General features: G+C 37.4%; 1 protein-coding gene across 4 annotated transcripts in view; it reads left to right on the forward strand.

The window, feature by feature from the left end:
• KCNK2 (potassium two pore domain channel subfamily K member 2) overlaps positions 1-26,842 on the forward strand; it is a 207,860-nt gene that overhangs the window by 33,465 nt on the left and 147,553 nt on the right. Inside the window, exon 1 of one of the 4 annotated variants that reach the window (XM_070497505.1) lies at positions 21,998-22,161. The exons of 1 other annotated variant lie outside the window; for it this stretch is intronic. In XM_070497505.1, coding sequence (XP_070353606.1) covers positions 22,119-22,161 — 43 coding nt within the window. In that variant the 5' untranslated portion in view covers positions 21,998-22,118. 2 more of the 4 variants (XM_070497508.1, XM_070497509.1) reach the window with 2 other exon arrangements.

A 26,842-nucleotide genomic window follows, 5' to 3' on the forward strand; every position in this document is an offset into this window, starting at 1 on the left:
GAGTGCCTGGCTCATAGTATGTGCTAACTGGGAGTTAGCTGGTGAGACGAGCTCAGAGGATACAAAATGAGATGAAACTTGAGTGTACAAATTTTGTTTCTTGTGAGTAACTCTGGTCCAAGGTGATAGGATAGGCCAACTTTGTTTCTTCTGGCTAAAATGGGATTTGGAAATTTTCTGTGATTCATGTTGTCTCTACCTATCATTAACATGGACACTAAAGAAAATCATATATAGCCAAATTTTGATATTATTTTGCAGAAAAGGCTGGGTTTTAGACTCAGATATTTGTCCACAAAACTGTGTGCTGAACTGTTTCATTTATATGTGCCTGGGGAGGCACAGAGAAATAAGACATCGTTCCCACCGCTGATGATTTTCAGATGAATCAAGGAGTTTACAAATCTATTCCAAGGTGTGTAACTTAATCACGAAAGGGCACAGTCTGGTAAACATGGTTTTGTCAAGAGTATCAGGTTTGGGGCTTTTCAGAAGCATGCTAAGAAAACAGTCTTTTTCTGTAGGAGTTCACAGTTTCACAAACAATATTTATGAAGAGAGTCATAGAGAGGACATAGGGACAAAGGAAGAAGTGCTGAAGAAGTCATTTACTTGCCTTCAGAGGGTGTTTTATTGGAGGTGCTGGTTTAGGAAACAATGGGTATGAAAAGAAACTTGAGAAGGTTCCTGTTGAAGCTAGAGTTTTATAAGATGGGTCAGTGATGGAGTAAAAGGGCTTGATGATTTTTGGACACAAAGAGGAGCACATTCTCGTCCAAAATATAATCTTAGGAAAGGGCATCGGCAAAAGTAGAATGGATGGGCCAAGGGAGAATTGAGCTAATTTGCCCAAGAATCACAGCAGGAGAGGAGAAAGTATAAACACATTGTCTTTATTCAATTTTTAAATTTCTGTCAGTGGCGCTGGTGCTTGACAATTACCCAAGATGCTAAACTTTTACTTCTCCCTCTCTTTTATCAAACCTTCTTGGGTTGATTTTATGCTATTTTATTCTCTCATGAACTCATGACTGGTATTGCCATTTCCTATGTGGACTCACCTCCAGAAAAATTTTCCCAAAACAAATACTCATTTTTCACCTCATTTACTTTCTCTAAATTCACGATGGCTCCCACTTCACCAATGGACAAAATACAAACTCATCTTCCCACTCTAGGCTTTCTCCTTGAATCTAATCATATCTCTTATTATATAATAAATGTTTACGAATCATCTGGTATGTATCATGTACCCTCCTAGGTACCTATGATCATGCGGTAAACCAGTGCATGCCCTCATAGGGCTAACACAATCAGTATTTGAATTGCTACTTAAAACATATGTCACTGCACATCCATTAAGGTGGCTATCATAAACAAAAGAGAAAATAAGTTTTGGAGAGGATGTGGAGAAATTATTATCCTCGTGCACTGTTGTGGGAATGTAAAATGTTGCTACTGATGTGAAAAACAGCATGGCAATTGCTCAAAAAATTAAACACGGTATTACCACATGATCCAGCAATTCTCCTTCAGGGCATATACCCCAAAGAATTGAAAGCAGGGGCTTGAACAGATATTTGCACACCCATGATCACAGCAGCATTATTCACAATAGCCAGAAGGGAAGCAACACAAATGTCCATTGAAGGGTGAATGATAAAGAAAATATGATGTATACACACAATGAAATATTATTCAGCCTTAAAAAGAAAGGAAATTCTCACACATGCTACAACATGGATGAAGTTTAAAACCATTGTGCTAAGTGACATAAGCTAGTCACAAAAGGACAAATACTCTATGATTCTAGTTATATAAGGTACCTAGAGTAGTCAAATTCAGAGACATAAAGTGGAATGGTGGTTTTCAGGGGCTAGGGGAGAAGGGAATGAGGAGTTAGTGTTTAATGGGTACAGAGTTTCAGTTCGAGATGATGAAAAAAGTTCTGGAGATGAGTGGTGATGATTATTGCACAACAATGTGAATGTACTTAATGCCTCAGAACTGTACTGTTAAAATGGTTAAAATGGTAAGTGTTATGCATATTTTACCACAAAAAAATAAAATAAAATAAATATTAGGTAGTAAACAGCAAGTTAGATACTCCCAAAAAATTAAGTTAGCAAGGTGGATGGCAAACTCAAGAAATCCATAGTTGATGCCAAAAAATATTAACATGATGAAAAGATGTGAGAAAAGATAGATGTAAAATAGTTCCCCAAATATGTGGAGAATAGGAGGATAAGACAAAGATAATAAGTAAGAAATAATAGAAGAAAATTTTGCTGAGTTGAGGAAGAGCACAAGTTTGCAAAATGTACAGGCTCCTTAAGTATAATAAACTAATGAATACAGAAAAACACAGATGTTTTAGTGGTTTTTCCCAAAGTGCATTCAGGAAAATACTAGTCCTAAGGGATAGTCTGAGTGGGGAGAAAGGGTGACTACATATTAATAAATTTTGGAAATACTGTAAATATCATCCTCCTCTTAGTGATTTGTAAAACTCAATAACTTATTCTTGTGGTGAAGAAACTGTTAATTTTCATTTAACCCAGCATTTCCCTGATTCATTAGAAAAAAACACCTATTAATATCCTAAAACACACTTTGGAAAGGATAATATAATTGAAAGTATATGGGATTTTTTAGTTGGGAGGCCTGGGTTTGAATGCCAGTTATGAGTCTCAGTTTTCTCAATTATAAAGTGAGCACAGTAATAATAATATCTGCTTCATAAGGTTGAATACTAGCAGTTATGGTTGCTTGGCAAAGTAACCCATTAGCGGATTTAATTAATTGGTTAACCAATTACCACCTGCTGTCATATCCATACAATAAAATGTAGTATCCTGAAACAGTAGGGCTACAAAAGGACACAATTTGATGGGGAGCTATGAAAATTGGGCCATAATTGGGGATCTTGTTTGGCCATAGTGGTGTTCTACAGCTAGATACCTGGGAGTTAGCATGTGTTTGTGTATGCTGTGTAAGTCTGTGTGTGTGTGTTGACGGTGAGTTGGCAAGAATTTATTAACGGGCGGACAGTTGAAGACAAATTTGAGATTAGCTAGACCATGGTGCAGTAACTATGCCTACCAATAAAATAAACCTTAGTGGTCTCGTATGAAACTCAATACTGGCCTGGAGGAGTAATTTATCTGGGTCTTTGTAGCGTTAATTATGTCCCTGTATAAGCTGCAGAAGGAATCTGATCTCTTTCCTGAATGCGGCAATTTTCCTTTGCAAACTAAAATTCAAAGAGAACTGTAATCTTGCTTGTTGCTGTTCATCAAAGGATAACCTTGTGAGTAATACTTGCGATAAGGATTTTTAAGGATTATGCATAACTTGGGTTTTTTATAAATGCATATAAAATAACCCAAAATATGCATATAACCTTTGCTTAATTTGATAGACAGCATCTGAAATTCTGTCCTTGGATTATTATGTGAAAGTCCTGTTCTTCAATCTATGTATAGTTTGGCCTTGAATAATCTTTTTAAATTAAAAAATGCCCTTGAATAGTTATCCAACGTGGTCTATGTGTTCCCAGTAAGTTTTCCCGTGCTCTCATCTATAAATAAAATTTTCCATTCTGTTGTTCCTGGTTTTGCCATGCCAACAAATGCATGACTCCTATAAGAGAGTTGATGTGTGTTCTATGAATATGTCCCTTGATGCTAATAATGTACAGGCAATTTGTAGTAATTGCCTTGTTGAAGGACTCACCATTTGCAGAATGTAAACATCCATTATACTGTAAAAATAGCTCCAGAATGTAACAAGTGGAATTCTGTGTGATGGATAACACATAGTAGTAGTTCAAGTCATCATGGAAAAATCTAGTATAGCAAGAATTGCTTACAATACAGGAGTGACTCACAAATATTTAGATCTTAAGCTATACTCAGACTTGTATATTCTAGGTCATAGAGAGGAAAATAGAGCCTAATGGAATTGTCCCCTGGGGTGAATAGAAATTTCTAACAAATGGTTTTCATTTGGAAAATACTGTTTGAGAAATACAAAAGATCTACATTTTATAGAGATGGCCCTTGGCATAAAAAAAGAATAGATCTAAGAAAAATTCTTAAAAGGTTAAATATATACATATTCATGCATTTTACTTCTCAATGCTATATCAGTTTAATATTTTCCAGTTGTTGTGGATATGGTTGGGAACTATATTTGACTAAGGTCAAATTTAATCTTAGTATATAAGAATATGGAACTTAAGGAGACTACATTTTCTGATATATGATACTCATTCTGATGCTTGTGCTTTCAACCTTGAAAGATTGCGGGCAAGTAACTTCACAGAGCACAGTTAGAAGAAAGTGGTCGTTAGAATAAACAGATATAGGTTTTGTTGAATTATTACCATTTTCATAGGCTCAGATCATTTTCTCAGCCTTTTTAAACCTGTATTCTTTTATATAAACAAAATTTTATGTGTTCTTTTTATATTATATAAAATTTAAAAACACGTAAATAACATGACAAAAATTAAGGCAATGGTAAAATAAATTTTACATCAAAAGCTATATTTCTTGACTTTTCCATGTGATATAAATTTGAGCCTTAGCTTTGCTTGCTTGTCACAAGCTATTTTATCCAAGAAAGTATTGAAGTTTGAGAAGAGAGTAGGTCAATTTCAGTGTTAAGCTTGTGACAAAAGAGAAACCTATTTAAATCTCTATGGTAATTTTTTAGCAATTATCTAAGATGATCAAGTCAAACTTGATTTTAAAACTTCTTAGTTAGAGCCTGGAAAAGATTGAAAATGATTAAGAATATGGTTTTTTATAAGATGCAAAATGGGAAATTGCAGCTCATGACAGGAAAATATTGCCTGAGTTCAACTGGCAGAGAAATTAAATATGATTTAATGTTCTACTTGAGAAGATTTTTCACAGAAAATGGACCCATATATTAGCACCAATTCCTATATTAATAGTGGTTTTGGACAATATTAATAAAAATAATACCTTACTGAATACTTACCATGTGGCCATTGTGCCAAGCATTTCACATTAATTTTGAAAGATACAGAACACTGTTTTCTTTAGACTTTCTATTTAATTCTAAAACAATGGAATGAAGTAGTTAGGATTATTATCTTCATTTTAGAGATGAGGTTTAGCAAGGTATAGGAACTGAGACTTAGAGAGATTAAGTAACTGACCCAAGATCACACATCTAGCAAATGGCAGAACCTAGATTTGAACCTGGAGCTCTTTGATTCCTAAGTCTCTAGTCTTGATCATAAATTCACAGTGTATGTGATCAATACTACTAAGCAGTGATTGGCGTTTGCTCCCTCTATTAATGCAATAAAACTTCAAATATCTCTGGAAAATTTGCGAAACTCTTCCGAAATTTACTCTTTATTTTGGAGTAAACTTTTTCTCCTTGCTTTAACAATGCAGAAAATACAGCTTTTCTATTACAGATCTAATCAAGCATATTTTCCTTTAATAATCTCTAACAGAGTTAAGTATCTCAGTATAGGTATATTCCTTATCTTTAATGACAGAAGGATTTTGTGAGCAGTCGTCAGATCTGTATCAAGGAAGGCAAATAAATTGGTGTTTCACACACTGTGCAAGGTTTGGAGGCCAATTTTTGCAGGTGAAAATGCAGAGAATTCCCCAAAACATTAAGTGTTCTTCATTGAGTTTTACCAAAAATATTGACCACAAACCCAGAATTTCTGGAGTAATATCAGCAAACATTCCTATAATATTTTTTCCAGTTCAATTTATTCACTTTAAATGGTTGACGAACTTTCAAAGATACTGTCAGGCTCTCACAGTGGTCTCCCTGGTTTGAGAAAACAATTCTTATTCTTCCATACCAGGAATGAATAATAGATGAGCACAATTCTTCTTCAACAGGTATGTCACCACTAGCTGCAAAAAGGAATGAGACTTTCTTCTTCTGTAAATGGTGAGTTTGCTATCAACTCTAAGTCATCAGTTGAGCACTTAACCTAGAGTTGAAGAAGAAATATTCTAAAGTCTTTTCTGTTTTCTCCAAGCAAAGTGTAGGTAGCATTCAGACTAGGGCTTTCAAGAGAATCTCCAGTGGTATGACTTCTTTTTTTTTTACATATTTAGTGATTAATAGGGAAGTTTCATATGAAATTTCCATTGCCTTTTTGGTTTCTTGAATGTATTTCTAACACTGGCTGATCTTATGTGCTACAGAGAATCATGCTTTGCAACAAAACATGATAAATAAAATAAATAAAACAAAATAAGCAAAAATTTCCTCGCATTCTTGGTTTTTAAAAAGGCTTGCATGATTTTGGATTCAAATTTTATTCAAGTCAAACGGGCCGCCGGTGTTTTAGACAGATAATACTTAGAGTAAATTGCATTCCCTCCTTTGCTGGGGCTGTGACTTACCGTTGGCCACTCAACCGAGGGAATAGGGGAGACTGAAATTCTCCTCGCTGGTCACCAGAACCCATGCCTTGGTCAAGCTGTGTCAGCCTGGAAGCATTCCTCCAAGCCTGGGATGCATCCAATTATTGTGTGTATCAATAGTTTATACCTTTTATTGCTGAGTAGTATTCCATGGCGTGATATACTATATATACATATAGTTATAGTTTGTTTAACCATTCACCCATTAAGAGCATCTGGGTTGTTTCCATTGTTTGGCTATTGTGAATAAAACTGCTGTGAACATTATGCATAAATTTTTGTGTACGCATAAGTTTTCATTTCTCTGATGCTGAAGAACACAGTGGCTGGGTCATATAATAATTACATGTTTTGTTTCATAAGAAACTGCCAAGCTGTTTTCCAGAGTGGCTGTAACATTTTACATTCCCATCAGCAATAATATATGAGTGATGGAGTTTCTCTGCATCTTGCCAATATTTGATGTTGTCACTAAGTCTTATTTTGGCTGTTCTGATAGGGGTATAGTGATATTTCATTGTGTTACTGTGTTTTTAATTTGTTCTTTCCTAATGGCTAACAAGGTTAATCACATTTTCCTCTGCTTATTTCCCCTCTGTACATCTTCTTCAGTGAAATGTCTCTTCATGTCTCTGACCATTTTCTAGTTGAAATTTTTTAACTGTTTTAAGACATGTTAATATATCTAGATAATAGTCGATTGTTGGACATGTGGCTTACAAATATTTTCTCCCACTCTGTAACTTGTTTTTTTCATCCTCTTAATAGGATCTTTCACAGAAAAAATGTTTTTAATTTTGATGGAATCGGATTTATCAATTGTTCCTATTATGTCAACTCTAAGAACCTTTTTCATAGCCCTCGATCCCTAAGATTCTCTTTCACTTTTTCCTAAAAGTTGTACAGCTTTACATTTTACATGCAAGTCCATGTTTCAGCTGAGTTAACTTTTGAATGAAGTGTGAGGCTTGGGTTTAGCTTCATTTTTCTGCCCATGGAAGTCCAATTACTCCAGCACCATTTGATGAAAAGGCTATTCTCCTTTCATTAAATCACTTTTACATCCTTGTAAAAAATCTATTGGGCATATTTGTGTGAGTTTATTTCTGGGTTCTCTATTTTGTGTGATGGATCCAAGTGTTTCACCCTCCGTCTGTACTACACTGTCTTAATTACTATAATAGCTTTACAGTATGCGTTAATATCAGATGCTTATTCCTTCTACTTTTTTATTTGTCATGATTATTTTAGCTATTCTAGAGCCTGTGCCTTTCCATATAAACTTTAGAATAAGCTTGCCTATGTCTATGAAAACCCTGTTGAGATTTTGATAGGAATTGTATTAAGCCTATTGCTCAATTTGGGGAGAATTAACATCTTTACCATGTTAAGTCTTATAATTTGTGAAGTTTCATTTTTTGTCTTGTTTTCTTTCATTAGCATTTAGTAATTTTCAGCATACAGATCTTGTATACATTTTGTTACGGGAGCAATCATAAATGGCACTACATTTTTATTTCAATTTCTACATGTTAGTTTATAGAAATGTGACTGGTTGTTGTGTGTAGGGATGATTTTCTCAAAAAGTTGTTCATAGCTCAAAGATCTCTTGTAGTATTACGTTATAACTATTCATTAGATAATTCATTCAACAGGTATTTATTGGAAGCCTTCCATGTGTCAAGAACTGTTCTAAGTGATGAGGATAGACTAATAAAAAAAAATAGATAAAGTTCCTATACTATGGCACTTACATTCTAGTAGGGGGATGGGAGGAGAGAGATAGAGAGAGAGAACAAATGAAAAATAAATGTTTAATGTTCCAAGTGGTGATAAATGCTATTGTGTAAAATAGTGTAGATTAAAGGCATGATGACTATATAATTTATCTTCTAAACTGGGACACTTTTGAGGGTGAAATATGGCACTGAGAAAATGGCACACAAAAACAAGAGGTGTAAACTTGGACTGTCCCAGCACACTGGTATATATGGTCATTTTACTTAAAGTCATGGGGAGTGCTTATTGGGGTTGGGAGTTGCTATTGTTGATGCCCTGCAGGCCAAGTCCACCACGAACATACCCGCAAGTGAACAAAGTTGGGTTTATTAACTCGTTGCAATGAGGGACACTGCATGCCCTGGGGAACGGTGTGTTTCAGTAAGAGGTTGTTAAGAGGGGCTTATATTGGATTTAAGCTTGTGTTAGGTGATTTTGGAGAAGTTTCAAGGAAATGTGGTTTTGCTCTTGCTTGGGTACTATCAGAAACTCAAAGCAACTCTATGATTGCCTTAGTAATCTTAATAAATTTATATGGAAGGTAGAGGGAATAAAGTGGGGCTAAGGCTGAAATTGATGAAGATAGAGCAGTCACTCTTATAGCAGGAGCAAGGAGAATGTTTGACAGTGTTCTCTCTTTCCCTTATTTTTACGTAGTTATTTATTTTGGTCTCTGCTCAGACGTAGTTACAGAGCGGTCTTGTTTTTGTCTTGATCCACCACATCACAGAGCAGCCCTGTCTAATGTTGGTGTTCTGAAAAACCGTTTCCATTCAAAAGGAGAGTGCCCTTGCCTGGCTGTTAGAGCCAGGACAGCTCTAAGCTGATGTTAGAGAAAGGCCACTTTTTCTTTCTTACTATTTTATATAAAGTAGTCAGGACCAGTCCTTCTACTAAGAGGACACTTGACCCGAAGCCTGAAGGGTGTGATACAGTGAGTCTTAGGACATCTGGGGCACAGCATTCAGGCTTGGGGAACAGCAGGTGCAATGGCTCTGAAATGAGCATGTGCTTGGCACGTTAGGAAACAGAAGGAAGGTCAGCGTGTGGCTAACATGTTTGAGACTCAAATGTTAGGAAATCACGTGGGGAGGATAGTAGTGATCCAGATCATGTGGGGCCTTGCAGGTAATTGGAGGAGCTTTTGCTTTAACCCTGGGTAAGAGAAGAAACTTTTGGGTTTTTTAGATTTAATAATATAAAAATTAGGCATTCTTTTAAAGTAAAAAATATGCTCACCTTTAAACAGAAAACACTTATTATTTATGATGTTCAGTTATTTATTCATTCAACAAATCTTTATAAAGTAGCTACTACATTCCAGGAGACAGCTCACAAAGCTGTGAATAAGATAGGCAAGGCACCCCCTGTTATGGAGCTAATGTAGTAGACGAGACAAGTATAAAATGAAAAGCAATATAATTTCCAATAGAGATAATAGATGTAACTACAGTGAAAATTAATGCAGGGTAATGGTATAGAGTACTTGGGGGAGAAGGGAGTTATTTACATAGGATGGTCCTGAAAGAACTGGCTGAGAAATGATATTTGAACAAACCTTTGAATACTACAAGGAAGTCAACATTCCAAGGAAAGTATGTGTAAGGGTCCTGAAGTGGGAAAACCTGGCTTGTTTGAAAAATGATATAAAAGCCAGCGAAAGGAGAGAACCGTGAATCAGGGGAGAGTGCTGGGAGGGGCTATGGTGAGCAGTTCTCAGTGTAGCAAGAAACAATGGGAAGGTTTTAAGAAGAGAAAAGGAAAACCCTGATTGAGGTTTTAAAAATATGCTGACTATCAAGCAGAAAATGGACTGAAGGGGATGCAGTGAAAAGCTGTTGCCATGGTCCAAGTGAGAGATGGGGGTTGAGGTCTGGGTCAGGTGGTGGATTTTTAGGGATAGATATTTAGATTCAGGATAAATTTTGGAACTTCAGCTTTCAGGACTTCTTAGACTGGGAGTGAGTTACACCCCCAAGGGATATTTGAAAATGTATGGGGACATTTTTGGTTCTCATGACTGGGGAAGTGCTACTAGCACGTAGAGGCCAGGGATGCCGGGAAACATCCTACAGTGAACAGGACAGCCCCTCGCAACAGGAATTATTCACCTCAAAACATCAATGGTGCCAAGGCTGAGAAACTCTGGATTAGATGTGGTGGGAGAGGAATCAGTGAGGATTCCTAGGTTTGGGGCATCAGCAATGAGAGAACAATGTTCGTGAGTCATTTTGTGATGAAAAGGAAGGGAAGAGGAACAGTTTTGCATCATGACAATCTTGTAGAATTAAGTAACATGCTGTAGATGAGGGTAATTGTAGGTATTTCTCCGAGTTTTTATCATGGTGCTTGATTCCTCTTTTTCTTTTATTTATTTATTTATTATTATTACTTTTTTTATCAAGTTAACCTTGCTTTATAACATTTTGTTTATTATATACGTTATATATGTTTAGATGTCTGTGTAGGCTACATCACGTTCACCACCCGAAGTCTAATTGCCGTCCGTTACCATACACATGTGCCCTTTCACCCCTTTTGTCCTCCTCTTTCTCCTCTTCCCCTCTGGTAACCACCAATCCATTCTATGTATCTATGTATGTGTGTGTTTGTTGTGGTCGCTGTTTTCTTCCACATATGAGTGAGGTCATACAGTATTTGGCTTTCTCCATCTGACGTATTTTGCTTAGCATAATGCCTTAAGGTCCATCCATGTTGTTGCAAATGGCAAGATTTCACCTTTTTTATGGTTGAGTAGTATTCCATTGTACGTATATATACTGCATCTTCTTTATCCATTCATCTGTTGGTGGGCACTTAGGTTGTTTCCAAATCTTGGCTATTGTGAATAATGCTTTGATGAACATAGGGGTGCATGTATCTTTTCAAATTAGTGTTTTCATGTTCTTTGAATAAATATCCAGAAGTGAAATAGCTCAATCATGTGGTAGTTCTATTCTTAATTTTTTGAGGAATCTCTGTACTGTTTTCTGTGGTGGCTGCACTATGGAGGATTCCTCCCTTTGTTTCCTGCAAATGGTAGTTATGTTAAAGTCAGTTAGGTAGATGCAGGAAGTGAGCAATGGGTTACTTGTTTCCCCCAAACCCAGAGGGAGACGAGCTTCTCAAATTTTCACTTGCAGGGGTTTTTGGTGTTTCTATTTCTGGGTTCAGCCGGTTAACAATGAGCTTGAGGCTCCCGTCTATAAAATGGAGGCAAGATGAACAAATCTGTGGAGAGACATGGAAAACTAAACTCCTCTCAGCAGGAGAATGCTGTCTCCTGGAAATCCTCCTGGGACAATAGTGACAATGATAGTGACAAGTGATATCTTTCTTAAGTATTCTAGTTGATATGTAGGGAGGTATCAGAAATAAATTGATCAACTGACAAATGTTCGAGGCCCTAGTGTGTACAAGGACATGAGGTTAGACCTTAGAAAGTTTGTTGAGTGAGCTGTGAATAAATGAATGAGCAGACAAGCAGGTGTAGAGAGAGAAAGTGGACAAGGCAGATTATAACAGCTTCTGGAAGATGGTCAATGTACATTGTTTTGAACAGAAAACTCACCTGAAAAAGTGATGTTTCCATACTTGAACTCAAAGCACAATAGTAACTAGGAAATTCTAGAAAATGAAAAAATAAATGAATATTATCTCTCTTCTGCATTTCGTTTCTAGCTTACAAAGGTGGACCAAAAGCGTTAGATAGATACTTGTGAACTAAATACAGCCCTGGCTGTTGTGCTTTGATTTCATGTATTGCAACATTTTTTTATCATGACTTTTCAAAACTGTCCTTTCCTCAGTAAATCAAAATGGCCCTCCACCTTAAATAAATGATGGCATGGTCACCATAGATAAAAGTGCAATTTTTGAGCTGTAACTATATTTTTTGAGCTTTTCTATTTCCGTTAGTATTAATTCTATGATTAAAGAAATCTATGGTTGCTAAGATTTCCCCTAACTCAGAGTTGTCAATGTCACGTTCCTTGGTGGAAGGAATTGCATAGTTATGGGACTGTTAAATGGAGCTGAGAGTCTTTCTCCTACAAGTCAGACTTATACATAGCTCCTTTTAAATGTTTGCTCTGACTCCCGAAGCCCCCAGGCCAGTTTGAAAAACTGTCCAACAGTCTCAAAGGCTGCTTTGTTTTCGGCACCATCCCTGCACCGGGAACACAGAATTCATCACATGAGTATAAAAGTGGGATATTCTATTCAGTGTAACTTAGCTTCCCCAGGCATGTATCACACGCATGCTGGAAATGGTTGATTCTTCCACAGGCTGCAATGCACACCCACCAGTGTTCTGAGGTTTGTCAGGGACAGGAAGGCACAAGTTATCGTGTAAAAGGAAAAGTCTGCAAGTTCTGTGTCAAGGTTGCTAGTGTGTTTTTCTATAAATAGCAAGCGATAATGCAAACCACAAAAATATGTGGAGACAAGGCAACCAAAACTGGGAACACTTTTTGAGTTATAAGAGAGAGTTTCTTGGCTTTTTCCATGCAAACCAATCAGGGTTTCTTCAGAAAGACTATTCTCTGTGCAGAAGGACTTTAAATCGTTTTTCATTTTTCTAGCATGTTCTTTCCACTAGGTTTGTTTTTACTTGTCTTTACCAAATACTACGAACATTCTTGAAACTATATCTTTAAATCACTAATTTGAATGTTGAGCACACAATTCAAGTGTTAGATCACTAATTTGAATAATGAACATAGAATTAAAATTCCATGGTAATTGGACTGGATGAACTGCTTATTTAAGCATATTACATGAATATCATAACTTATCATCAAATCTAAAATACACGAGAATTCTGAAAGCTTGACCTTGAATAAGTAGTTCATATTATGTCAAGAAGTGTCTGTGGCACTTCATCTCTGAAGGCATATTACCATTATTCCTGAGTAAACAGCAGAACAAGACAAGATTTATCAATATCTGGATGTCTTTATACCACCTTCAGACGGTGTTTTATATTTCCCAATCACTGTGTGTGATTAGAAATCCTCACTACATGCTCAAAATGTCTTCCCATTTCAGGGAGAATAAGACACATACCAGTTCCTCAGGAATATAAAAGAAGCTATGAAAAAGGACTCAAAAATGAATAATGCACTCTTCATTGGTTTTAACAAGATACAATAAGACATTCCCAAAGAACAGGTTCCATAGTTACAGCCACCTTCTCAAGGAGCTTGGGCGGTACAGCAGAGGAAAAGAACATACTCTTCCAGTGGCTGTTTGAAGAGCTTTGATTTTATTATGAGGAAAAGTAAAACAGGCCCCATGAATGCCCTCTGCAGTTTCCTATCTTCTTTTGGGTCTCACTTTTCCCTGCTTGAAAAAGAGAGACAAGATTTCTAGCCTTTCTTCTCTCCAAACTTCCCTCCTATTACAGTTTAAACCCTTTACCTTCTGGTTAGGTTTCTGTATCTGGTAGGAATGTTCGTTGGGCCTATAATAGGAACTCTTGCAACCTGCCATTGATCTTCTGATCTACCTGAGAAATGGCTACAACCAACTCACATGGGAATCTAAATTTAGTGATCATACATGCCCTGTTCTTGAAGGATTCCCTGTTCTTGCCCTGTGCTCGTCTGGTGGCATGGCAAGTTACTGGAGGTTTCTTTTTATATACAATGGCTTATGGGTTACAAATCCTAAAGCATACATTTAAAGCCCAAGGTCACCTCAAAATTAAATTACTCTGTGTTTAATTTCCTAAAATATGTCACAGTACCTGAAGGAGTGGCTTATACAAATACTAAAAAGCTCAGGAGACTAGGAACATGAGGATATCTAGAATAGCGTGTTTCATAGCAACTATGCTTATTACTAGTGTTATCAAAAGTGCTGACTAAACATGAAGTTCTGACATAATTACTTTCTGAAAGTTTGTTTAGAAAGAGAGAAATGGGATAAGACAGTAATATTATAGTTATCTAAATGTTTAATGTGTACAACATTTGTAAAAACGTAGCATCCACACTATGTAAGGCAGGATGTACCTTAAAATCTCACTTAGGCTGTGGACACAACAGAACCAGATGCAACACCTGGAAACTTATTTACTATCCCAGAGACTCACACTTGATCTTAGCCAAAAGGCCAAGAAGCCTTTTGATATCCTAGAGACTCATCAGTAGAATAGGAATCATATTAGTAATTATCTAAAATGTTTATTGTAAGAACTAAATGTAAAAGTCTTAACACCGCTCTAGCTCAGAGTGGGTGATATATAACTTTGTGACTCACCTTTCTAAATCTGTACACTGCTGCTCATTTCCTAACCTGTTCTTAGCTATTCTCTGGCTATATTCATTATGTAGCTGGATTACCCAATGGTGAGACTAAGCCTGTGTTTGGGGCAATAGCAAACCAGAGGTACAACATTTTTTTTTGGAATGAAGTTGAGCTTAGCATATTTAAGCTTAGAAGTGCTATAGGATAATCATAGTTTTTTGAACTTTCTTGCCCTTACTTTTTGGCTCAGGGTTATTTTCATTTTGAACTACACAAGATGAGTGATGTGAGGAGATGAAAAATGATCTTTTAAATGTTTATAACCCTGGTTGGGCGTGTGACAAATGTCCCACAAGTGCAGAGGGACTGGACTGGAGGTCAGGGCAGAGAGAGTAGTCTCCACAAATAGCACAGCTCTGGGTGTGAGATCCAGGGCAGGACCTACACAGGTGACAAGGAAGAGATGGTTTCTGCCTTGGTCTCGATGTATACATTAGGAGCAGTGGTTCTGTGGACTGGAAGCTACCCTGACCTGCTATTAAGTTTTGGCTCTGCCACCGAAGTTCTTTCAGCTCTAGCAGTCTATGACTTCTATTTTCTATTTGTAATAATATCAATTTCAGATTAGTAATAGCAAGATGGGGAGGGGACTAGGCAGGGCCGTCTGACTAGAGTAGAAGAAGAAAGAAGGAGAGGAGACAGAAGAAAGGGAGAAAGGCCAGGAGAAAGCCAGGGGATGACAAGATGAAGAGGAGAAAGAGAGAGAGACGGGGCCAGGAGAGAAAGGGCAGTGAGTGTGAAGGAAGGAGAGAGGAGCCACAGAGCAATAGAGAACAGGCTGAGGACACAGGCTTCAGAGTCAGACAAACCTGTTTTCACATTTGGCTCTGCCACTTCCCGGTGTGTTAACCTTGGGCAAGCTGCTTCATCTTGCCAAACCCAAGGGTACCTTTCAAGGGGGCTAATTGTATCTCCCCCAGGCAAGTTGCAAGAAGTAATTCAAACCATAAAGTGTGCTGGTTTAGCACTCAGTAAGTAATGGCGGCAATGATGGTGTTGATTATATGATGATGATGATCATGATGAAGGGAAAACTAACAAAGTTTAAGAAGTAAGAAACATAAAGATATGGAAAAGAAGCCTGGGGAGTGGGAAACTAGAACATGAGGAGTAAAAGAGGAAAAAGTGAACATGAAAGAGATTGATTTTTTTGAATGCCAGGAGGACCTAACTGAAGCTTTGCCCCCAACCCTCTTCAAGGAATCCCATCTCTTTCTCTTCCTCATGGCCGTGCCCCTCCACCAGATAAATACTTTTCATTTACCTGTTCACTGGCTGGCAGGGGTATTCACTTCTCACATTGTGCGATTTACCCCTTCTTTTTTTCCTTCCAGGGGGAATGGAATTGCATTTTACGCTTGTGCCTTTTAGTACCGGGAGCTGAAACTTAATTGAAGACAGAATCCAGGACCATTACTTATGCAGATTGGGAATGGATATACGCTCACTCTAACTCTATATATCTTTCAGAAATGCCTAAAGCAAAGAAATTATTCTTGATTTCTCTTTCCCTCACCTATCAGTAAGTCCTGTTAATTTCCAAAACATGTGTTAAAATCCATTTTCTTTATCCTACTATCTCACTAACCCAGGCCACCATTGGCGATCACCAAGATTTCTGTAATAATTTTGCTTCCACTTTTTCCTCCTCCAGTCTTTCTCCAAAGATAAAATAATTCCCCCACCCATGAAAACCATCCAAAGGCTTTCCTCTGCCCTATGTATAAAATCTAAACCCTTTCTCCTTGTTTACAAAGCCCTACATAATCGCCCCATTGACCCTTCCAATTTCATTCTACTTTTCTTCTTGCCATTTACCCTCAGGCCACACAGAAGATGTTTTTCTCCCTGTTTCTTGAACTTTCCAAGTTTTGTTTTTTTCTCCTTTAGGGCCTTTCGAATAGCTCTTTCTTTTCTTTCTTATCTTCATATGCCAGACTCCTTCTTGTCATTCTGATTTAGCTTAAAATTCACTCTCTGAGCAGCTTTAGATTGCCACTCCATATAAAAGTCACCCAATCTCTTGGATCACATTACGCTATTTTACTTTTTCACACAGGCACGTTCTCCCTTCTGTTGACTGGTTAGTATATGTGGGCACATGTACATATGTATACATGTAGGTCTCCTTGTCCCCAGAATTTCAACTTTAAGAGAACAGAGGCCTTGCCTGTCTTGTTCACAAAACCTTTCCCCAATGCTAAGAATTTTGTCCAGTATATAATAGGAACTCAATAAATAATCTGTTAAATTAATGATTCAGCCTTTGAATACAGAATCCTTGCCAGTATTTTAAAATTCTTTACAGGTAATCAACATTCCATTCAAGCCGTTAAGTTAGACAGCCTCCCCATCCTTCCCCTAATTTGATAAGTTAATAACGAATAATATTTGCCAAGTCAGTAGTGATAAAAATAACACAAAATGCTCTTTAGGAAAAAAGTTGATATGATTTTATTTTTTTCACTTTCATTGTACAAACAGCTCAAAGCATCCATCTGCCTTGGGATGAAGGGGGGATTAGGACTGTCAGGGAAAGAAAAAAATATCATTTATGTTATAACTTTCAAAACAGAATCTTGTGACAAATCAGTAGCTTTAAAGGCTGAGACTGTCGAAAGAGAAAGGATTTTCTAAATATCTATAGCTCCCGTTTAACAGTTCAAAATGCCAGGCCTGGCCAAATTAGATCACAGGAATTTATATATGGGCAATCCCGTGACAGACAGGAAGGGGAAGTAAAGAAAAGAAAAGTAAAGAAAAAGGAAAGTCCATCTCATCTAACATGAGAGAAATGGAAGAAAGATAGAAAGAAGATATGGGAGGTAGAGTCACTAATACATCCTTTCTCCCCTTTTGGTCTGAACCCCAGGGCTCCAGAGGTTTGTGTTACACAAGCCTAGGGCACATCCATGGCGGACATTCTCTGGCTGTGCTCGCATTTTTTGATGAGACCCTCACACAAGGAGGTGCTGAGACAACATAGAGAGGTGGGTTTGGAGATCCCAACACAGTTGACAGGACAAACCAGCATGATCAGTCATACAGGGTTGCAGTATAAAGCTTGGCTTCAGTTTCCCTGAGGTGAGAGCCAGCAGACCTGCCCTGGGGCCCTGTAGACTTGGCAAAGATTTAGAGGGTCTGCAGTGCAGCCAGCAAGAGCTGAGATGAGCCTGAGTGAGCAAGCAGGGTCTGAGCCCCAAATGAATGAAGGAAAAAGACTCTAGGTGTACTGACCAGAGGGGTCAAGAATTATGCCTGCAGAATTCTCTGGAAGAGACCAGCCTCATGATACTTCAGGGCGATTGTTACCGACTGATTACCTCAAGGAACTCAAGGGAGGTTTTGGAAGCATTTAACTGTTTCTCCAAAATTTTGTTGTTGTTGTTATGTTAAGAGATGCAATCACCAACCACCCTGAACCAGACAGAGCCCCATCACAAGAGCAGTGCCTTTGCAGGTGAGCCGAGAGATGCCAACTGAGCCTGAGCGAGTGAATACTCACCTCTTTGTGAATATTCAGTCCCCTTCTGAAATAAAAGGCCCCTGCTTTCCCCGTGCTTGGGGACAGTCACGAGCTTGGAAGTGAGTCCTCGTGGGCTCCTATTTGCTGCAAATAAGCTCCACTTTGTGTGACAACTACTTCTGGTGGAGAGTCTGATTTTAACTTGCCAAGAGGCAAACTCGCTTTGGTTCAGTAACAGGATCAGCTAATCCCTAACAAAAGATAACATGACCTCCTCCTGAGGGGCCTCCTTCCTCCCAACCCAAGAGATGATGTAAACATTTTCCTGTGCCCTAGACGCCACCTCTGAAAGGAGCAAGGAGAAAAGAAGAGTCTGAAGGACAGAGCAAATATTCCCAGGGGACTAGGTAGCACCTACGTGCCTGGAATGATTATTGCCTCAGATAGACTTTTAAACTGAGTTGGACTCATTTTCTTCCTTCCTTCCTTTTTTTCTTTGCTCATGCCATGTAGGAGGTAAGGGATTTAAGGAAGATCAGAGTGGTTTTAGACAAAATTATAAATCTATATTTTCTCTACATACCTGAGTACAGTATGTTACTTTTGTAATCCATTCTACAATGTTCAACTGGAACTCATTCCTCATTCTGATGCCTTGAGTACTCTCTGAATACAAATTGCCTTCTCTAGAAAATATGAGACTAGTAGCGTCAGCACAGAATCTTATTTCTTAATTTTGTCACTATTTATCTGGGTATGAAAATATGAAAGAATAAATTTAGGAAGACATTTAGATATTTAAGCTGAATATTCAGTTTAAGAATATATTATTATGCAACTAGAAGACTATACATACGTATATTAATTTCTGAATGATTTTCTGATTACAGGGGACATGAATATTAGGAAAATTTGAATCACACGACCATATATTAATAGAAATAGATCTAGTACAAAACTGTACAAAATTTAAAACTCTCCAAAGAACAAGTTTTTTAATTGTTTTATTGGTGTGGGATTTTTCTCATTCAAAAATCGTTCATGCAACTTAAAAAAACTTAGGATAGTCTGTCAAATATGCAAATAGTCTTGTGGATTAAAAGTTAATTTATTAGCACTAACTCTTGGGGCCTTTGTATAAAAATATTTTGAGTTAGTTTAGATAACTGAATGGGTTTAAAAGAGAAGTGAATTTCTTCAAAAATATTCCAGAAGTACTATTTTTCTCTAAAATAGTTATCCTTGTAAATATGGTTATTCTTGTAATTAGTTTTAACTATTAAAGTTAAATCTGAGCCACTATGGCTCAGGCTGTTTCTTTGGGAACATATTATTTAGGAAATAGTTGAGGAGTTGGTGGGATAAAGATGGATTTATTAGTATTTGTTTTATTTATAAGAGGAAATAATCTTAAAGTTTAAATAATCTTAAAGTAGAAGCTTTAATTAAACAGCAACTTTAAACTCTAAAAATTATTAATAAATTATAAGGTGGCTTGAAATAATTCTACAGTATAATAATAGGTGCTAAGGATGTTCAATACAATATTATGATTTTAATAGCATCCTTCTTCCTTTCTGCTCTAGCCAATACATGGCTTTCATTAAATACTACACAGGGCTCGGACAGAGTTAATTGTCTAAGCCTGTTCAAAAGGCCTGAAATTACTCTCAGGGAATCAAAACATTATGCTGGAAACTACAGACACAGATAAGAGTGTGGGCTTTAATTTAAAGAAAAGGGATGAGTCCTGAGCCATAAACAAAGACACTCTGTATTGGTTTGAATAGCTAGAAACTTTTTTATTTTTTAAATACCGCTTCAGATAAGTTTAAACCCCTTTGGATATAAATAAGACAAGTGATCAGCTCATGAGCCAAACTTGCTGAATTGTGGGGCCAGTACCTTAGACATTGTACAATGTCAGGTATTTACATGTAGGTAGAACACACTGGGAAAATGAATATGGTATCGTTTCAAAAAAGGGCAACTCTAAGGAATAATGTAGGACAAACACAGAACCTATAAGAACTGTAAGCCTGAGGTACATAATAAACCCTTTAAGTCAGTATTCATGATAATTAGATATGGGATGGACTGAAGTTTAATTCAGCACTATCAGTGACAGTTGGTTAAGCAATTGTGCAAATAAGATCACAGAAGACTTGTTTAAATCAAAGGTCTGCTTTTAAAATCTTTTGGTATTTCTGAAGTAGATTTTGCTGTTTCCAAACTCATTTATGGACTCTTCAAACATTTATTAAGACATCTATTATATGTTGGGCCATGGTCAGAAATTTGGGGATATAAGAAATGAAAGATATAGACCCTGATTTCGAAGGAGAATGAACACACCAAAAAACCAATGAGTACAAAACAGTGTGATGAGAATTATAAAAGGATGAACCTGGTGCTAGAAGGAGGAGTCCAGAGAGCCACCTGTGAGAGAAGAAAAAGAGAGAAGGTAGTGCTCAATCTTGGAAGGAGTTCTAAAGGATGAGTGGAAGTCAGCCAGATGGATTTGGGTCCGGGAGCTAGAAGATCTTACGCAAAGGGATCGATGCATTGGAGAGCGTGGCCCGTTTGGGGGAACATAGCAGTAATAAGGCTGGGAACCAGAGCCATAATATGTGGTAGCAAGACAGAACACGAAACTGAAGAAACATGCAATTGAGAGCCTTCCACATCTTGCCAGTAGCTTGAATTTACCCTGAAGGCTGTGGGAAGCCGCTGGAAGGATTTCAGCAGGATTGTATTCTGACCACGGCAGAGAGAAAAGATTAGAAACAGGTACGGTGGAGGCGCCAACTGGGAGACTACTGCAGTAATCGAGGTGAAAAATGATGAGGTAATGAGTCCGTCTTGCTTAGCCGGTCTCCATTCCCATCTCCATGCAGGCTTGCTTTTTGGATTTTCTACACAGCATGTCTCAAGCATTTGAAAGCTACATTTTCTACCTCTTCAGAGAGTAACTGTGCTAATAATAATAACAACTAATATCTATTGAGCTCTTACCATGTGCCAAAAGTCTAGACTCTTTACACATCACAAATTGTGTAATTGTCATAACAGCCTTATAAGGAACGTACTTCATTATCTCCATTTTACACACAAAAAAAGAAAGGAACAAGGCAGTCATAAAGCAGATAAGCGTCAGAAACTTCATTCAGAGTCTGTTTTTGACCCATTTGTCATACTGTCTCTCTGCTCTCATTACTGTCCTCAATAACATAATTCTTTGGGTGATTCCTCTCCTTTCTCCTGAGTACTCTTCCCAGCCTTATTTTGATTTTGTTTTGGCTGACTGAGTTTTCAGCCACTCACTCTCAACAGTGTTTCAGGTTCTGCCCCTGGTCTTGATGCTGATAAGACCCTCGATCCACCCCTCAGCTGTGGTCACCTGCCTCCATTTAAGACTTCACAGCCTAAATGGTTGGATAGAGAAGAAAGAGTGACTTTTTAAAACTATTTATGGGTTAGAATTAGTGGGGTTTGTTAACTAAATGCATGGATTGGGTCAGGGAGAGAACAAGGACGTTATGCCGCAATTATTAGTCAAATGAACATTCAATATTTATGGTATTATGATTAAAAAATATTATTCACTGTGACCCATATAGTGCAATGTGACTATATTTCCTTTCTAGTACTACTTGTCTTTTCTCTGGAATGAATAATTGCCTCATATTTTTTTATTTGCTTAGTTTTCTCTGTACCTGTCACTATGTTTTCCCCCAAGTCTCTGACAGAAGTATAAATCTTTTCTCAGTTAATCACCCATGAGGAAATCTGTTAAATTCATTTGTAACTTGTAGACATTTCTTCAGCCTTCTTTATATTGGCTCCAAATCAGATCGTTTGTTCTCTAATTCTCTCTGATGTCTGAAGTCCTGGGGTTTCCCTTTACCTGGGATTTCTGTGAATTGCTTTTGCCTCACTTCTATAGCCTGTACCCCATGTCTTCCAATATCTTGTTCTATTTCTTAGCTTTGTTGGAGCATGTCATCCCACAGCTGCTGAGAAAGAGGCCATGGAAACTGGGCAGAGTCCAGATTGTGCCCCACATGTTAATGATGGATGTGCATTCTGATGTCAGTCTTCTGACCTAATGGAGGTGTCATGCCATGCTGCTTTCTAAATATTCTGAATGTCATCTCAACATAGGAGGTAAATGTTTTGAGAATTTTCATGTCTGAAAATAACTGTGTTCTATACTGGCATATGATTAGTTTGGCTAGGTATAGAATTCTCATTTGGATCATCATTTTCACTTAGAAATTTGAAGTCACTGCTAAACTGTCTCCAAATGTTGGTGTTAATATTTCTAAGTCCAGCATCATTCTGAATCCTGGTTTGTTGCAGGTGACCTGTTTTTTTCTCTTTTGAAGTTTTATGGATCTTTTGATCTCCCTTGTTCTTGCAGTTCTAGCTTTTTCATTTACTGAGCTGTACACTCTGGGAGCTGTTTCAGTTTGGTGACTTTTGGTCTTCAGTTCTTGAAATTTTTCTTGTATTATTTTCCTGATAATTTTCTCTGTTAAAATTTTATCTTTTCTCTTTTTCTGGAACTACTATTATTTTAACACTAGAGCTCCTGAACGAGTCTTCCATCTTATATTTTCTTTCCTATTTTTTATTCTTTGTGTTTTTTGTTGTGCTTTCTGAGTAATAGCCTCAAATTTATCAGCTTAAACTTCTCTGCAGTTTTTTATTTCTGCTACCCAAATTTTGATTTCCAAGATTTTGTTCTCTGAATATTCTTTTTTTTATAACCTCTTGTTCTTATTTTGTAGATGCAATATTTTCTCATGTTTTGATTATTAATTAATTTTATTTAATTTTCACTTATAAAGGTAGATTTATATCTTTCTTCCAGCTTTACTGAGGTATAATTGACAAATAAAAATCGTATATATTTGAGGTATGCAACATGATGAGTTGATATATGTATACATGGTGAAATGACTACCACAATCAAGCTAATTACAAGTCTATCACCTCATCCTGTTATTTCTTTTATCTCTCAGAATAATAGTTATCTTTCCCCAGAACTTTCTTTGGGTCTCCAGATTGTGTGTGTCTGAGATTTTTGTTTTCCTTTTGTTTTGATCTTTTTCATGTTAAAAGATTTCTTCTTATGTTTGATGATCCTGGTGGTCCATTATTTATTTACTTGAGGAAGATTAGCTCTGAGCTAACATCTGCTGCTAATCCTCCTCTCTTTGCTGAGGAAGACTGGCCCTGAGCTAACATCTGTTCCCATCTTCCTCTATTTTATATCTCGGAGGTCTGCCACAGCATGGCTTGACAAGCAGTGGGTAGGTCCACGCCCAAAAGCTGAACCAGCGAACCCTGGGCTTCTGAAGTAGAGCACACGAACTTAACCATTATGCCACTGGGCCAGCCCTCCATTTATTTTTAAGAGAACTAATAGCAATGTGTGTCATGGTGGGGAGATCTTTGGAGTGGTGAGTTTCTGAGTGGGAGCCACACTATAGGATCAGGCAGCAGTGAGCTGTAGATCTTTCCTCTTGGGCCTGTTAGCTTCTCCATCGAGGAATTATCTAATCCTTAGCTTAGGGGGCTGACTTAAGCCTGAGGTCAGCAATCTGGGAGCCAAGTAAAGCAAGAGAGTATTTCTTTAAACTACCTTGAAAATAGCATCGACTCTTCTTTAATTTGATCTATATTTCCTCCCAATTTGTGAGATTAGTGAGACTTTTCTTCACAAACAATTACTAAATATTTGGACCAGTCCTAGAACCTTTACCTGTCACCATATATTTTAAAATTTGTAAGACTCTAAAAATCATTCTTTCAGATGATTACATTATTTTAGTAACTTGCTGTAATGACTGAAATTTTTACCATTAAACTCTGTAAAGAAAGCACCCTTTAAATGCACCTATGTTGCCTGAAAGAAGTACCCTCATCATTTAACATAGCACGTTAGCTCGTTGTCTCTTACTCAGGATCCTCTGAAAGAATGCCACGCAGAACAGTCACTTTTGATTGGGAGAGGAATAGAGGAAACATATATTGCATGATACACTAGTCTTAATTTCCCTAATGGATTGTCATAATCGAGGATCCTGGGATGCATTAGGAACCTGAGGGACAGGGTGTGAAATGGAAATGGAGAAAGAGCACAAAGAAACAGAGCCCCTAGGTAAATTCTTCCTTGACAATATTTTCAAAGGAAAACCAAAATTAGCAGTGGTTAGATCTGTAAAGCTGAGAGCTTAAAGATGTCAGAGAAGCAAGAGGCCCATAGAATGCATCTGGGAATGTCTGTGGATGAATCTGCTTGAGTAGAGTTCTAAAGTATGAAAAGTAGCATGACGTGGGGGGTGACAAGACTGAGAAAACAAATCATTGTTATCTATCTAGCAGGTTATTTGCATTTTTTTCTTGTAACCTAAGTAAATTATTTAGATTCACATGTGCTCGTGCAAAGAGAATTAGAGAAATGAGATTCTACGTGAATCATCCAAGCTAAAATATCACCTTTACTCAAAATATCTGAAATGTCCTGATAACTGAGACAAAAGTATGTCAATTTTGCATTTTTAAAAGCTTTTATGCTATGGGGAACTCCTTTAGTCAAGGCTGTGTGTATGTGTGTGTGTGCGCGTGTATTCAATATGGATCCAACCAAAGAAATTAAATAACTGGATTTCACATATCAGGAAATTCAGAAACTGCTCAAGTCCTAGACACAGGATGTTTGGCTGCATCACCCTGGTGATGAGGCTGCAGAATCTAACGTCTAGAACAGTGTTTCCTTCCCTCGGTGATTCCAGCAGGCTTGGACTTGCTCAGTATTTTCTAGGGAGCTCACCACTTGGACACCGAGCTGCTCCCTAAAGAGATGCAGGTAATTCAGAAAGCTGTGGCTTGCTATGGGTACAGATAGGACGTGGGTCAAGGAAGAAGAGGACAAAGCTACTAAAGATTCTAGTTTTCCAGGAGTCAGAAAACAGAGGCCACTCTTTGTTTTTCTTAAACGTCAAGGCTAAGCTTCATTGAGGGGAGGATTGTTGTCAAGCGTCCAGGCTGAAGTCCATCTCTGGTAATTATATTGCTTAGACTTTAATTCCTTTGAAGTTTCAAATAGATAAGGTCTAATTTCCTCTTCCTGCTAATGCCTTCCCTCCATATACCTCTTCATTTCTTGTGTTGGTGGCTTGTGCAGTGTTGTGGGGCGGTGTTATAAGATTAGCTGTGTTTTATCAAATAGATTAGGTTATTATTTGATTTAGGGAATCTTTGGAAATGAAAGGTGATAAAGGGTTACAAATTTGTAGGTATTACTATATTCCACTTATTTAAAGTAGTTTTAAGTTGGAGAATTAGGCATTATATTATCAAGGCTTTGCTTTCTTACCCACAGAGATTTATCTAAATACTTTAAGCAAGTATTTTTAAAATTTTTTGTGAACAGAACTTTGAAAATGGAACAAGATTTTTGTATTTTGAAGAAGCCCAGAGATAAATCCTTTTACCAAGCCCAAGGGCTGTCATGAGTTTTATCTGTTTTTGAAGTTTGGATTTTTGTACATGGTATCTTCAAGTACACATACCTGTCAACTAAAAGTTGCAGAGAAACTTATATGCTCTTTAAATTTCTCTAGAAGACATGATTGATCCTTAGCCTTAGCCAGATTTTCAGAAAACAAACAAAAAGGAATGAAGGGCAAGAAATGGACTCACGCGTCAATTTCATGAATTGAGCTATATCAAATGTGAGCACTAGAACCTTTAGGACCTCAAAACCAAAGTTCTTTCCTTAGCTGTAAGCATCTGGCTACTAACTAGAAGTAAATTATGACTTCTTAATGTTTCAGTTTCACCTTAAATGAGAATTAGGTGCCCAGGAGCCAAACGGTAAAAGAGGCTTTGTCTAGGCAAATGCTTTTAGGAAACTGTGCATGTAATTAACTAGCAAGTATCTTTTTCTAAGTCACTGCTTTGTTTTCACAAATGTTACACATCCTTATTTGAAGGCAAATTTGGACAGCTTGGGTTGGCAACCCACGTCCTGAGTTGGTCTGGCTATTAACAAGTTAAATGTCCTTGGAAGAATAGTTGAGAGGAAAGGAAGGAAAGATAGCTCTTCTGAAATTTCAAAAGAGAAATTCCCACCTCTTTTTCTTGCCAATGCTCCAAACGGAATGTGAATTTGGTGACTGCTAGACTGTTTGTGGTGTGGATCTGTGGGCCAGTGTGCACAGTTCAAGCCTTGCCCGTCATTTCTGAACCCTGACTAATAACAGGTTTTGGCTTTAATACATTAGTCAGCACAAGGTTGTTTGACAGGGCAAAAAAGCATGAAAGAGACTTTACTCTGTCTCTTCTGCTTCATATTCATAAGACCTTCTTTCGTTTTTGTATTTCATTTGTTTCATTTAAGGCCGACCAGCAGATTTTAGATGATAAAGATTTTTTGCTTTAAATATGATCAGGGAAAACGGATCATTCTGAAAAAGCTCTGCGTATTTCAACATGCACAAACCTTGAGAAATTTTGAATGAAATAAAAAAGCCAGTTGAAAAGAATTCATATAATATGATACATTTATGTAAATTTTAAACTTCTTTATATTTTTATGGCTACATCTGTACATTGGAAAGACGTATTTATATTCATAAGAAGGACGAACACCAACTCCAGGAGAGTGGTTATTTGTGGGGGAGGGAGAAAGAAGAAAGCAACAGCTTGCACTGGGGTGAATTGGGACTGTAGTTGTAATCTGTTTTTCCTCAAAAAAGGAGAAAACTATAACTCCTTTTAGCATATATGGCAAAATGTTAGTACTTTTAAAATCCAGGTTTACTTTTTTGCAATA

This window comes from Equus asinus, chromosome 25 (assembly GCF_041296235.1).
Source record: "Equus asinus isolate D_3611 breed Donkey chromosome 25, EquAss-T2T_v2, whole genome shotgun sequence".
NCBI lineage: Eukaryota > Metazoa > Chordata > Mammalia > Perissodactyla > Equidae > Equus > Equus asinus.